This window comes from Passer montanus, unplaced genomic scaffold (assembly GCF_014805655.1).
Source record: "Passer montanus isolate IOZ18808 unplaced genomic scaffold, ASM1480565v1 scaffold14, whole genome shotgun sequence".
In the NCBI taxonomy this organism is placed as follows: domain Eukaryota; kingdom Metazoa; phylum Chordata; class Aves; order Passeriformes; family Passeridae; genus Passer; species Passer montanus.
In genome coordinates, this window is record NW_024360941.1 from 12,765,195 (window position 1) to 12,779,539 (window position 14,345).

The 14,345-nt window shown below is 35.3% G+C and overlaps 1 protein-coding gene across 23 annotated transcripts in view; it reads right to left on the bottom strand.

Moving 5' to 3' along the window:
- Nucleotides 1-14,345, bottom strand: part of SORBS2 (sorbin and SH3 domain containing 2) — a 145,150-nt gene that overhangs the window by 31,903 nt on the left and 98,902 nt on the right. For 17 of the 23 annotated variants that reach the window (XM_039699877.1, XM_039699878.1, XM_039699854.1 and 14 more), the window contains 3 exons: nt 11,201-11,315; nt 4,246-4,329; nt 2,100-2,156 (listed from right to left, as the gene is read on the bottom strand). In XM_039699877.1, coding sequence (XP_039555811.1) covers nt 2,100-2,156; nt 4,246-4,329; nt 11,201-11,315 — 256 coding nt within the window. The remainder of the gene's footprint in view (nt 1-2,099; nt 2,157-4,245; nt 4,330-11,200; nt 11,316-14,345) is intronic. The other 6 variants (XM_039699868.1, XM_039699867.1, XM_039699875.1 and 3 more) reach the window with 1 other exon arrangement.

The window sequence follows — 14,345 nt, forward strand, 5'->3', positions numbered from 1 at the left end:
TGCAGGAGGTGGTGCAAACACTACAGACAAATTGTCATTGTGGATTCTTTTGTACAGATACCAACTGCTTCCACGAGTGGCCACTGACCACCTGGGAGGTGACAGTGGCCAAATGGCCCTGAGGATTGCTTCCCACCATCTGTAGTGGCTCCAAGCCTGTAGTGGCTTCATGATGTCACCCCCAAGGGTGGAGCAGATCCTCACTGTCTCCTTTGGAATGCGATGGGTAAATCACACAGTGGAAATCACACCAGAGGGAACTTCCTTATCCACAGCATTCCCCAGGCTATACACAGATGGCTAGAAGTGCCTATCACACCAACGTTGACTGCTGGGTTATTGGCTTTCACTTTTCATCCTTTAAGATTCTTTTATTACCTTGAATGCAACTTGCCCATTTATCCTTTATTTGATGCTGGCTTTGAAGCTTTTTCTATATGACAGATCCTGTATGTTGCCCATTCTACCACACTAATTTTTACTACAGGCATATATTATTTTATAGATTGTGTGGAGTTTATACCTTCTCTCCACAGGAAGATCTTCATTCATGTGACATATAGAGGAAAGGTGAAACTAAAGACTGTGTGTGGTTGTTTTTTACTGCTTGTTTTACTGTTTTCAGCTGTCCTATCAGCTCTTGGGCATTTATTAACTTACTTTTAGATGGCTCAACTGAACACATCTCTCCTATCTCCAAAAATAATTAGCCATTTTCCACAATATTCAATACTGTTCTGTATGAATAAAGGCAACTTGAAAAAAAATTAAATATTGGAGAGGACAACTCCAAACTACCAAATAAAATGTTTTTTGAATACTTTGATTTAGTTTTATTTAAAAACTTATACATATATTTAGAATTAAGCCAGTATTTTAGCTGTTTTCATGCATCAAGGCTTTAATGCTGACTAAAAATGGAGCTACAGAAAGTAAGCAAAAGTAAAAGGAAAATAACAAATGGGCTTGTTGGCATGATGGTTATAATACTTTATCAACTTATTTTGAATAGTCTCCCCCTCTGGAGAAGTATTAAGTTGCTGTCATTTTTGAACATGATTTATCATATTTAAAGATATTTAAAATTTCAAAATTAAAGAGAGGACTTTGTAAATTAATCAAAGAGAAAACCAGTGTTACTTAACAGCCATTTTACCCAGATCTACTGAACATGGGAATATTTCAAAGTCATGTTAGGGCTTTTAAATTGTCTTCCTTGATATATTGAAAACCAACAGGAATTAGAAAAGGCCTAGAAGCTTTTTCTTTCAGAGAACTGGGCCCAAATTTCATAACTATGAGGTTTTTCTAGATATATAGAGAGCTTAAAATCAAACCAGAGTAAATTGCAAACAGTTAACAATTTAAGACCACAATTTGAGTTTAATTTTTGGAGAAACTACAGAAGATGAGAATGAATCACAAATATGGATGAAGTAAAGCCACCATATGAAGCAAAGTTGCCAGCAGACGTTTCACTGACTTTTGCCCTAACGCTGTAAAAATGGGGAGGGAGTGGAGAAGGAATGAAAGCCTGAATCTCTCCCACTCAGAGCAGGGCAATACCAGCCCACTACCTGATTTTAATTTTATTTCGAGTACTGACAGCAACTGTCAATCCTGAGTTATAAATTACAAAAGTACTTTTAATTGCTGTTTTACCTGATATGCAACCTTAATTGGAGAAATGACAGCTTAGCCACAAAGACTTTCACTTGATACATAGAATTTGCAGTCAGATGTTTTAATAAAAAAATATACTGTGCTGATGGATTAATAGTGCAATGCACTTGCCCAACTCTGAAAAGTGGGAATTTGTCAGAGAGTTAGAGACATATGGAGTGTTGTGTAATTCTGGGTGTTAATCTCTGAGAAGTTTTGAGTATAAGGACTCACAGTTCCTAGGATAATAAGATCAACATCCAAATGCACTAGTGATCTGGAAAGATATGAAGACAAAGATACAATGATTGTGAATTAGAAATGTCTCATAGCTATCAGAAGGAAACCACTACATTTTAACAAACCTAAGACATAAATGGTGAGCATTCCAACCCTTCTTCCCAAGAGAATCATCTGAAAAAGAACCATTCATTTACCTCATTGGAAACACCAGAAGAACTGTCTTGAACATAGTCCAAAAGCTTTTTAGGTGGCTGCATCATAAAAGCAGAAGTGTAGAGATGAAATGGAGTAGGATCAATGGCAGCAAGGGATGGAACATGTGGAAAAGGTGACACAGTTAGAAATTAAGTGTTGACAGTGTCAGATACAAAGAGTGACACACATGGATAGAATGGAAGGATAAATGTGTTATTTTTAAAATACCTTAATAAAATGTTAGTAACTTTAGGTGGCAAAATTTACAACAGGAATAGTTGAATAAATACTAGCAGTTTTTAACACTGAGAGAGAAAAGTCTAAAGTATCAAAGTTATGCTCTCTTGGAGGAATTTCAATATATTTTATCTTAAAAGCTATTGTTATCAGTAAAATATTGTTGAGATATGGTTAATCAGAAGAATTTATCTGTACTGTTTCTGCCCACCTAGAGGGAGAAATGATAATACCACTTGAATGGCAGGATAATGGAGACAAAAAGTAATCCATGACAATGTGATAACATTATAGACTACTGCACAAGAAATTAAACCCAGATATATTTACCTTTATTATTTTTTCTAATTTTCTCAGGGTATTCAATGGGTAATTTTTAAAATGCTATGATTAAAACATTAAGGTTTTAAAATAGTGTATATTATTTGCTTTCTCTTCTGCTCTCCCTGAAGCAGCAGGGAGTTTTGATTTTGGCTTATGGCTAGCTACAGAAAGGGACTAAGGTGCCTGGTTCCAGGGTGTCCTCCAAGGCCCTGTGTGAAGTGCTCAGGCTCCTCATGTAGCTGGCATGTCACTAATTAAAATTCTGATAGGCCTCCAGAGAATTATTGGCTAACAGGGAAAGAAAAGAATGGGGATATTTTAAATCCTGATACTCTCAAGCTCATGTCTACTTTGGATTTCCTGTCTGTGGCTTCTGCTTTTTAAACTCAAAAAATCTTGGGGAGGATCTTGGGGAGCTATGAGAATGCTTAAAAAGACTGAGGGAGTGCTTAGGTTTACTTCCCTCCTTTTTCTAAGGGGATTTTAACTTTTCATTTTCTGCCTGTCTGGATATTCCAACTATCCTCTTAGACACTCTTCTGGGATGAAGACATTTGCTATCCTTTTTCCTAAAGATGTTAGAGTGTACAGGAAAGAATTTGAGCTCTGTGAAGCCAGAGAGGGAATGTGCAAAAGCAAGAGCAGGTGCATCTCCAACCTAGTTGTTAAGGCATTGTGCAGGGAGGATGTGAAACCTACTTCTCAGTCTTGCCTAAAGGACAGTCTTACTATTTTACCATTGTAAAAAACATACAAACAGCCTTAGGTGCTTAGATACAATTAAACCTATGATATTTGCAGAAGAACTGCAAGTGTTTAGGAAATCAAAGGTGAAAAATTGAGATATTTCTGATTTTTAGGTGTTTTGGCCAGATGGAACTCTTCAGGTTTATAATTTCAGATGTGAGTGCTGGCAGCAGATCTAAACCAGCAGCTGTTTGCCAGAGCCCTTGTTTTGGGTAATGGCTATTTGTGAAAATTGGAGCAGAACGGAAGTCTGTCCATTCAAACAGGTGTCCAGCTTGAAAACAGAGCAAACCCATATCTGTGTGTTCAGGTACACAATATGTATTCTGTATGTATGCATATAAGAAATGAAAAAAAGGGGAAAAAAAAATGGTATTTCCTGCTATAAGAAATTTGTTTCTGGCTTCATACATTTAAATTTAGATATAGTCCTTCAAGTAAAATATATGATATGTAGCTTAGCATCCCTAGTGCAAACTGTAATATTTTTCTGTCCTAGAAGATTGTTCAAAAATAATCCAGCCAAATGCAAAAAGTTTAGGGAAACCAGCAAACACCCCTGTTTATCATAGAATGTGTCTTGTTATTAAATACTTACACACTAATATTTATCTAAAACATACTCCTTATTAAACCTATTACTATAACTACTCTAGCAAGTTAAGAGTTTATTTGAAAAAAATACTTATATTAATGGGACTTTACTGCCCTTCCTCAAAAAAAACCAACTTATATTAATTTTACTGGCTTATACTTGCTGAATTTGGTAATTTAAATTCCTCATGCTAAAAATATTTTTTCCTAAAGTGGAAATATCAATATTCTGTCCTCACTTACCGGACGTCCAAACTCCAGCTCTGAAAAGAATTTATACCAGGGTTCGTTTTCTAAATCTATGTCATCTGGGTTTATGCGATCAGTCTGGAGCAGTTGTGAAGGAAAAGGGAAGGAAAAGGCACACACTGAGCAAAGTGCTAGAAATGCTAGGTCACTTTAACAACAAACACACAGACATAGAACAAATATGGGGAAAGAAATGGAATAAAATCAAAGAATGAAGATGGTATTTAAGATAGAGAATGTTCGTGTTCAAGAGCTGTCATTCACTGGTAGTTTTAATACTTTTCTTTTTGTTGATGTTCTTCCAAGGACTGGAAGATGTTAAACATTTTAAAATTACACTGTTAAAGCTAAGAGGACTCTTTGACCTTTTCTTTAACATCACTGCATTAGTTAATTACATTTAATGCTGCTAAAGATTCCTTGTTAGGAAGATAGTTTAAATGATTGTCTTCTCCAGCATAGGCAGGATGTTGCCCATCAGATCAGCAATAAGGAAAGAACTTTATCTGTATTGCTTTTGGTCATTCTTTGTCTTCTCACAAAGCATGTTAATGCTGAATCTTCTTGAAGCACTGAGCAGAGATAAGGAACATGCATCATACAAGCATCACTATGTTAAGAAGCCACTTCAGCATATGAAAAGGAACTGTTATATTTTAAATCCTATGGTCAAAACATCGTAAACAAAAAAAATTATGCATTCCATAATATTTGTTTCAGCAGTACTGTGAAATGCTTTATCTTGCATAGCCTTGTTGACATAATGAAGCATTTTTTTTCAACAGTGGAATACATAGTTTTCATCTGAAAATTCTCCCAGCCAAGGGATAAAGTAGCAATTGAAGATAGTATTAAGGAAATTCTTCAGTGAACAGAAGAATAATTGACAGATTCATTCAAGCAGCATGAAAACATGACGGTGCAAAACAGTACAGCTCTCAATGGGATATCTAATTAACTGTAAACTTGGCTGCATTATTTACTTTCTAAATAGCTTCAGTTTCTTTGTAGCATCTGATGTAGGCTTTCATGCAGCACGGAATTACAGTGCACTGTTGGCTTTAAGATCTCTGAAACAGAGAAATCCTCTTATTAAAGACATCTCTGAATTTAAAATTTGCTTTTCCATAAAAAGTAATTATCAGAACCTTGACATTGATTATGGTGTGCCCTAGAAAGCAATTATCAAAGAACATAGGGTCCTGCATAAAGAATGACAAGTATGTGACACTCTTTCCTCCAGTCAAACTGCCACCAGTAGACCAGAGCAATCACATACAGCTATTTCTGTTTTCTGCAAGAGATAACACTGTGCTCTTGACCATTTCAGGTAGTTAAACATCTTACAGCACTTTTCATGCTCCTTTTGGTGTTACTGGGACAGCCTGCCAACTCTGCTCTATTGAAAGGTCAACAATCCTTCAGAACTACATCTGTGCTCATGTATCTGTGAGCTGTTCATGCAAAATCTGGACCTCAGCTGTTGTTTTATACACTTATCTTCACAATGCTCATTCAAGTAAGAGAAGTAGTATTCCTGTGAATGCAGAGGGAAGTAAATGTCACTGATGAAAAACTTGCTGTGCTCCACAGAAGGGTTGGGTAGTGAAGCTTTTCTGGAGTTTTGCCTTTATATTTCCACCAGCCACAGCTGTACCTCAGCAGCACTAATGACAAGTGCTTGAACTCAACTATAGACACCCAAGCCTTTGCTAGAGAGAAACCCGACTGAAATTAGTTTCGTGAACTGACTACTAAAAATGTGTGAATCTAATAGACTATGACTAATTTAAGAAAAAACCACAGGATTCTCTTCTACACAGATAAGAAGGCATGAGGGAACAAAATGACAGATGCAAAATGCTGTATATCAACTTGATTCCCATTACAGGAAATGCTTGTCATATTTAGAGGTTTTTTTGCTTATCTTAAAAAAAATTCCACAATTTGCATCTGCAAGGGAGGCAGAACACACTGACAGATCAACTGGGCTCCCCTAAGCCAGCCAAGGAGACAAAAATGAGAATGGGATTTGCCTCCCTTTTCAACTTCAAATACTCTTGCGATTAGCTGCAAGCTTAAAAACCCTTGTGTTTCTGCTGGTAAAGAAGCTAGAAATGTATTTTACCTAGTTTCTAAGTCTTCATGTCTTCCCGGGTAGCAAATAAAATGAGACTGTTACAAAGTATGTAAAGCTAACTACATGCAGCCAAGTCCACTTTAATTTACAGCTTCAACCGCAGAGGGCAGCAAACAAAAAGAAACTGAGCACTGAAGTCTTCAAATTCCCTGTTGCTGGCAGTTCTGGAGACAACTGCATCTCCGGTTGTACCAAGATCAATACACAGGCAATTGATTTTGCTGGGCTTTTGGATTCAGTTTTGCTGACAGAGCTTTTTTCTATTATCTCCCCTTCTAAGAGACTTAAAATGAACGAATCATTTTGACTTAGAAGCTGCACTTGGCTGAGTCTCACAAAGTATCTCCCAAACTACTGGAATAGAAAAGTGAAAGCTATAAGGGAAAATCCCTTTTTAGGAATTGCTAGTGAAATAATGTTCCTACAATCTATCCTTCATCTAGCAATTTAGTAATATTTTGATTATTTATTGAAAATGTATTACTGAAGACCACTAAGTAACTTCATTCCTTTTGCCTTTTGCCCCAGATGGTCAACACAACACTGCATCAGCATACTCAAGTATAGAACACAGATAATGAACAAATTACATCTGTAGTATTACGTGTAGCTTTGCCTGTTCTTGGTTTGATACACAAATAGAAATCTACAGGTAATAATCAAAAATCTGCATTTAAACTCATGAGTTAAATGGCTCTTACATGTAGATCAGTGTATTTGCACGGTCAGACACCAAACTGAAGCCTGTCTGGAACAGAGGACTGAGATGCCTGATGTAAATTTGGCTTTGGCATTTTATTATCTCAAAATAATTTTATTTTTCTTTTTTTTCTTGCTTTTGGACTACTTTTAAATAGCTGTGGTAACTCCAAGTCTACTACCAGATGGACTTTGTCTGTTTCTTTATGAGAAGAAATAGTTTATAATTCCATATTAAGCATACCAAGAGGAATATTCAGATAACCAGACTGAGATGTCAAAAACAACCAAATGTTCATGCTCTAAAGAAAATTTCCAGTTTTTCACTACACTAAAAACCAAAGCAAACAAAAAACAACAGATGTACATAACAGAACAAGCCCAGTCTATTTCTGGTATTTGACAAAACAGTAATTTAGAAAAATTGATTCTAATCATGAATTCCTCTTGCATATAAACTCAGTAGAAAATTTGTATGTTGAACAGAGATTAAAGAATCTAGAACTAAAATTTAACCTCACAGTTTTATTTGACTAGCACATGTATACTTTTATGCTTAGCGTAAAATAGAGGCATTGCATGTACCAGTTTTATGAGGTCTTTTTTTACAGTAACACTGAGATTTTTCCTTACATACTCTATTGCCGAAATAGATATATGTACATGTATGGAGGAATTGCTTCTCATACATAAAAAGTAGAAACTAGTAAAAAAAAAATTAATTTCATTTACACACAAGTAAGATTAAGTTATTACATTGCCATTTCCTTATTAGTGGAGGAATTGCTTCTCATACATACAAAGCAGAAACTAGTAAAAAAAATTAATTTCATTTACACACAAGTAAGATTAAGTTATTACATTGCCATTTACTTATTAATGGAAAGTAAACATCCATTTTAGGAAACAAGTCCATAGTTTGGATGATACTGGAGAAAAAGAGGAATATTTAGCAGAATTGCAGACACTGAGATGGAAACATACATCAAAACAACTTTTGTACCACCCTATCAGTGGCTTCCTGAAATAGGAAAAAAAGGAGCTGTATCACCAAGTCTGGTAAGACTATTAAATGCCTTAATATCACAAATTTTTACTGTCATCTCAAAGTACTAATCCCAAACCTCTCCTTTATGACGATGTTTTATAGTCTTACAAATTCAAGTTATGGAAGAAAACACACTAATTTCCTGTTTCATGGAAGAGGCTATTCCACAGTACAGCAGTTTGAAACTGCACTTGTCCTTCTGCATCTATAACAATTAGCGATCCCTAACCAATCTATCAATTTAATGTTTGTTATTAGGTCAATGTTTTAGTTCATTATTTCTCACATTGTTTTGATTAATGCAGATTTTCTTTTCATCAGTGAGGATCTGCTGCATGGTATTTCCCACTAAATGTTAGCTTCACACTGAATCTCAATTTCTTTTGTTCTTGCCATGTTCTCATCTCCCCATTAATCAGAACTGATTCCAATCTGCTACCTACACCAATAAAGAGAATGTTAATCAGTCAAATCTGATTTGGCAGACTTGACAGATTATGATACAAGGTAACTGTAAATATTTCATATTTTAACAGATTACTTTGCCATCAAAACCACAATCTTGCAGACATGGAAATTATTTAATTAAAAAATTGGAGATTTTGAGTGTTAGAAAAAGTCCCTTTAACTTTGATTTTGATAAAACTAATAAAGTATGGCTTTGTAGTTCAGACACTGTAAATGTCCACCTTTTGTAGTATTGCATAAATGCATTTATTTATATTCCACATTTTTATTACTACTTTCCTTCAGTATGATCAAAACAAATTTTCAGACATTAGAAATCAAATCTTTTGAGATTATTAAGATGGAAGATTTAATTCACGCAGTACTGACACATTTGAGAATTTGGAGTTTTCATCTGAACCAATGCATTATTTTCACGTCACGCACAATGAAAAGATCTTTTGATCTGCTTTGCTGACCATCCTTTAAGAAGTTAGTTTTACTTTCTGTATCCCATTCAGTGAATATAAGGAAAGCAAATACTTCAGTGAAAACACTTAATTTTCTGTTAGTAACATGGTCCAAAGGAAGTATCTTAACGATATAAAGCTAAATAGCATCTTTATCAAAAGAAGACATTCCAGATTGATGAAACTGTCATAACTCCCTATTTTTTTCAACTATGTTACACTAGTGTAAGTAAAACTTTAATCTTATAATAATTTCCAATTTTTTACAGTTCTGAATCATACATAAACAAAAAAATTCTCTCAATTCTGTACATGAATGTACTTTTCTCAGCTTTAAAAATTTCTTATATAGTGAGATGGTTCCTTGTATGCACATCAGCTAAGCCTAAACTTTTAGTCTAAGCTTCAAGATGGCAAAGGATGACCTTACCCTTGATGGATATTGCTTAGTAAGTAACATGACTACAACACAACTAAAGCTTTTCTGCATGAAAATATTTTAATGACCAAACAAAGATCAAAATTCCATCTCTTGATTTAGATCAGCAAAAGTAAAACGCATAAGCAAGTGGAAAAAAAGATTCGGGAACAGTCATCAAACCTAATTTTCTTTTTATTCCATTAATTTGCTAGAATTGAAAAAATATAGCTCTGGCAATATATCATCAGCACTGCAATGATTATATGAATTATTTTTGTTCACATGACATTAGCAGAAAATGTAATTTATTGGAAAAGTGAGGCCATTCTTGGAATATACTGAAATCGGTGTAATTTTCTTATTTTTATTTTTAAGTTGAATCTGATATTACACTTTGGCACTGGGAAAACTGGAAAATTACCTTAGTGTTTATAATGCAGCCATGGCATTCAAAAAGTGCTCAGGACAAATGACACTGCCATTTAAATAAAATTATTTGTTAAGTTCACCTGCACTCAGATAGTAATTATATTTATTCATTACCAGTTCCTACAGAACTGCCAATTTCCTCTTTGAAAACCATATTGGTTCTGCAAGAACTCAATTTCACAGAAAAAGAGCTTTGTGTTTTCTAGCTAACAAAAAAATACATTCCTGCAAAAACCATAAAAAGAAAGGAAAAGGTGCTTGGTTCAGGTGTTTCAAGCTGTTGATATACTGCATATTCTGAAATTCAGTCATTTCCTTAATTTGCTTTAAATTGGCAAAATAAATTCTGTGAACAAGCATGTAATACAGAAGCAAATAACAATCCAGTACTCATTTCATAAACCTCTTCCTTAAAACTGGACTCCCTCAAACATTTCAACCTCAAAGTAAAAGACCAAGAAATGAAAATATCAGATACAGAACAGCCTTTCTAAAATGAGAAAGTGTTACAATAGCACAAAGTTAAATAGGAAGTGCTGGGTGAATGTGTCTTTCAGCAATGAAAACTTCTGTTAATTGTCATTTTGCAAGCATTAAGCATAGCTTTATTTCACAATTGCTATAATTATTCAGAAAGCAGGAATAAAGACTTCTAATTACATGTTAATGTACACTCATTCATAATGTACACTCACTCAAATCACAGAGTATTTGAGGCTGCAAAGGACCCCCAGAAGTCACCTGGCCCAACCTCCTGCTAAGGGTAGGTCTAATCATATCAGGTTGCTCAGGCCTGTGATCAGACAAGTCCTGTCTGGGCAACCCTGGCCAGGATTTGACCAAAATCTCCTTAGATATACAATTCAACACATCCTGAAAATGCAAATATCTTATTTTTATGCATTAATTATTCAGATATCATATGTGCTTTTAATACTGCTGAAAATAAGTGCTGTAGATGCACACCAAGTAGAAAGAGCAGTTTCCATCTGTTTTGTCTATCTATTTTTGTGTTTCCAAGAAATCACCATCATGAAGTTTGCATGGTGGTGGTTTCTTGGAAACACTGGAAGATGTAAGTTAAGCAAATAAGTCAAACCCAATTTTTCCAAAACAACCGATTTTTCCAAACCCAATACAACCATTAGATAAGAGCAAAGACAAATTGCTGTAAAATTGTATTTGAAAAGGGATCTTCAATATTCTACCAAATAGCAATTATTAATAGTAAATAATAAAAAGATAAGCTCTTACCAATCTCTTACTGTATTACCCATTTCATTTGTGTGTCTTACCGGTCTTTCGTGTTCAAGGATGGATGACTTTCCTGGCTCATACTCAAAAATACTTCTTGGTTCAGAACGGAACTTGCGAGTATCTACCTTTCTGTCAGGAGGATCCCAGTCGTTCCTAAACAACAAACACAAGTAACTGAGCTGATTTACTGTCACCACCTTGTGATTTACCACTCTGTACAACAGAAACCTGCAAAGCCAGATGACTTTTAGAACAGCTAATATTTCCAGATCTCAGCTGTGGAACAGCTAGCCTGGCATCCCAGTGTTTTACTGTAACATCTCAACCTGTTTACAGCAGGTGTGCTCAGTACAGCAGGAAGAATCCTAGAGATGTCCAGCCTGTTAAAATTACTGATCACTCATATTTTTCTTTTAACTAGTTTAACAGTTTAAAAACTACTCTGGCATACCATGTCAAAAAACATGCAAACCATTGCAAATAACTATACTTGTTTTGTGCACTCTACTAATATAGGCAAGTGGTAGATATTTTTGTCATCACATAATGTGATGATAAGGCCATATTGAAAAAGTTATAAAATATTCTGGGGCAAAAAAAGAGGAATTATTTTAAAAGACAGTGTTATGGTCATTATCTTGATCTGTAATAGAATTGCTTCTCAATATCCTTGTAAGCAGCATATTGTTTCTCTGTCTTGAATAGATAAACAAGAGGAAGAATTTGGCAGTTGAATTTGGAATAGAAATGTAACCATTTTCTCTATAATTACAAATATGCTTTCAATTTAATAATGCTATGCAAAGAATAAAAAGTAACCCATGCTACCATATTTTTTCAGTCATTTATGTCTTATTACTAGGTACATATATATTTTGGGGGAATACTTAGGTAGTTACAGTGAGAGCTACCTTTGCATGGCAGTTCTTGTAGTACCTAACTCCACTGTACTTGGAAAACTGTAGCTCACACATATTTTTATTTAACTCTGTGTAAAATGACCCACTAGTAACTCAAAGGTTGGAGGAGGGAAAGGGGAGGGGAAATACTACTATTGTCTGTATTTGATAAGAAAGAGCACACACTGATTAAATTTTATCAGTTCTATTGGTCTTTCTGGCATGACTTGGTTTGATGTGACCTGACATCATAAAGCGCATATCATGTGCCTTAAAAAGATCTGTGGGGTAGCTTTTGTTTACAGTATGCTTGCAAGTGCATTTCAGGGACAGAGACATCTCTATCTATAAAACGCCCTACATTTCAAGGGAAGTAGTTCTACATGGCTTTATTGTTTATTTTCACTGGGGAAAAAAATTATTTTCACAGCAGAAAAGGTTACATTTTTTGAGAATGAACAGGAAAATGGAAATATTCTGATGAAGTTGCATTATACTTCAAGCCACTGAAGCAGAAAGGATGCTACTGAAATTCTGATTCACACTCAGTTCAACTAATTTACAGTTTTCAGCCTTTTATCCTGTATGGACTGCATTTTGAGCTCAACTGCTAATGCAAACCAGATCTTGCCTTGCAGCTATGAAATATGTGATATATGTGGACCTAAGCCTCTTACGTGAGATTTTAAATACTCTGGCTTTATAGGCAATTAAAAAAAGAATCTCCCAATGGCAGGAAAAGATTCATGAGCTATAGCTTTCAGCAGTGGGCAAAGCATAGCTAACGTGTTTGGCATCCCTTGGCCTGGAGAACACAGATTTCCATTGCCTGTCGTATCATGCAGGAGATTAAAAGGGGAGGTTAAATAGCCAAATGAAGTGCTGAGCAGCTGTTTCCAAGCTTGAAAAGATGCTCTGCAACAGGCCTCAGTTTCTGTGACCGAGGCATTTGGCCTAGCACAGGACAATAACTCACACAACTTCAGCGATCAAAGCTAAACAGCTCCACGTTTTGGTGTCCTGCTAAAAAAATCTGCACTTCTGTGTGACCTGCTAACAAAATTCAAGCCTCGTGGCCTCTGTGAGGCAGCCCAACTCTAACCTTTAGCATTTCCTCTTGACAACCTGCCTTTGGCAAAAGGAAAGCCAAAATCAGTAACCATCAAGCAATCTCATCTTCTTCTGCAGTATGTGTATCTACTGATTTACATTTTGGATTGCTACTACCTACAAATTTTTCAAAAAGTCATAGTTGTGTCTTAATTTTAAACACTTAGTGTGATCTTTCCTCATAATATTTTATTCAAATTGGTAATTACTTGAAACTGTTTAATATAATTACATTTCTACATATAAATATGTTTACAATGTCCAAGCTGACAGAAATGGTCAAATTCTCTTTTGTTGCTTAAGTGTAACCAAGAGAGGGGAGCTTGTAGGCACAAATGAAAAGAAAAATATTACCCTTTTAATATATAATATATACATAGACACACACAGAGATTTAAAATAGCATTTATTATATCAACAGGTAGTATTAATGTAAACACTAAAGAAGAAGATTTTTTCTTGAGCCTGTACCTACAGATATTTGTGTCAACAGAATTTGTGTGCAAGTATTTTTCAAAGTTTTATCGAAAGGATAAGCATTTCTTTCCTGAGTCATTAATTACTAACTTTTTCCAGACTCAACTCTAACCAGTGGGACTTGGTTTTGTGTAGAGAATTTGGATAGAGATCTGTGAGATATCCAAAATGCCTCTTTAATCTGTAAACACTGCCTTGGTCTACCAAAATGGAGATTGAAAAAAAATGGCAGTATAAAGCACTTCTAAACTCTGGGGAAATTTGGGTTGACTTCTACACTCTTGTACAGCTTTGCTCTCCCTTGACTTTTGAATAACATCATCTTTTTGATCCTTTCTCTTTGGTGCTGGCTACAACAAATGGCCTTTCCTACTCAGAGACTAACTATTGAAGACAGCTCCTACAGTACAGACTGTTCTGAAACACAATAAACAGGACAATACCACTAATGAGAATAAAAATCTTTAATGATGCTCATGGCTGCATCATGAATAAGAAAAATCACTTCTTTAGCACACTGAAGAAATGACAGCACCATGCATGATGCCCAGACTCCTGGCAAACATCACCCCTCATCACCTGACTGGCCCTTGAATAAAGCCCTTGAAGTCATATTATTCTGGAGCTGCTATTTTATCCCTTGTTATATTCTGCAATTGGAGTACTGCACTTAGCAAGAACACCTTTTGAAAATGCA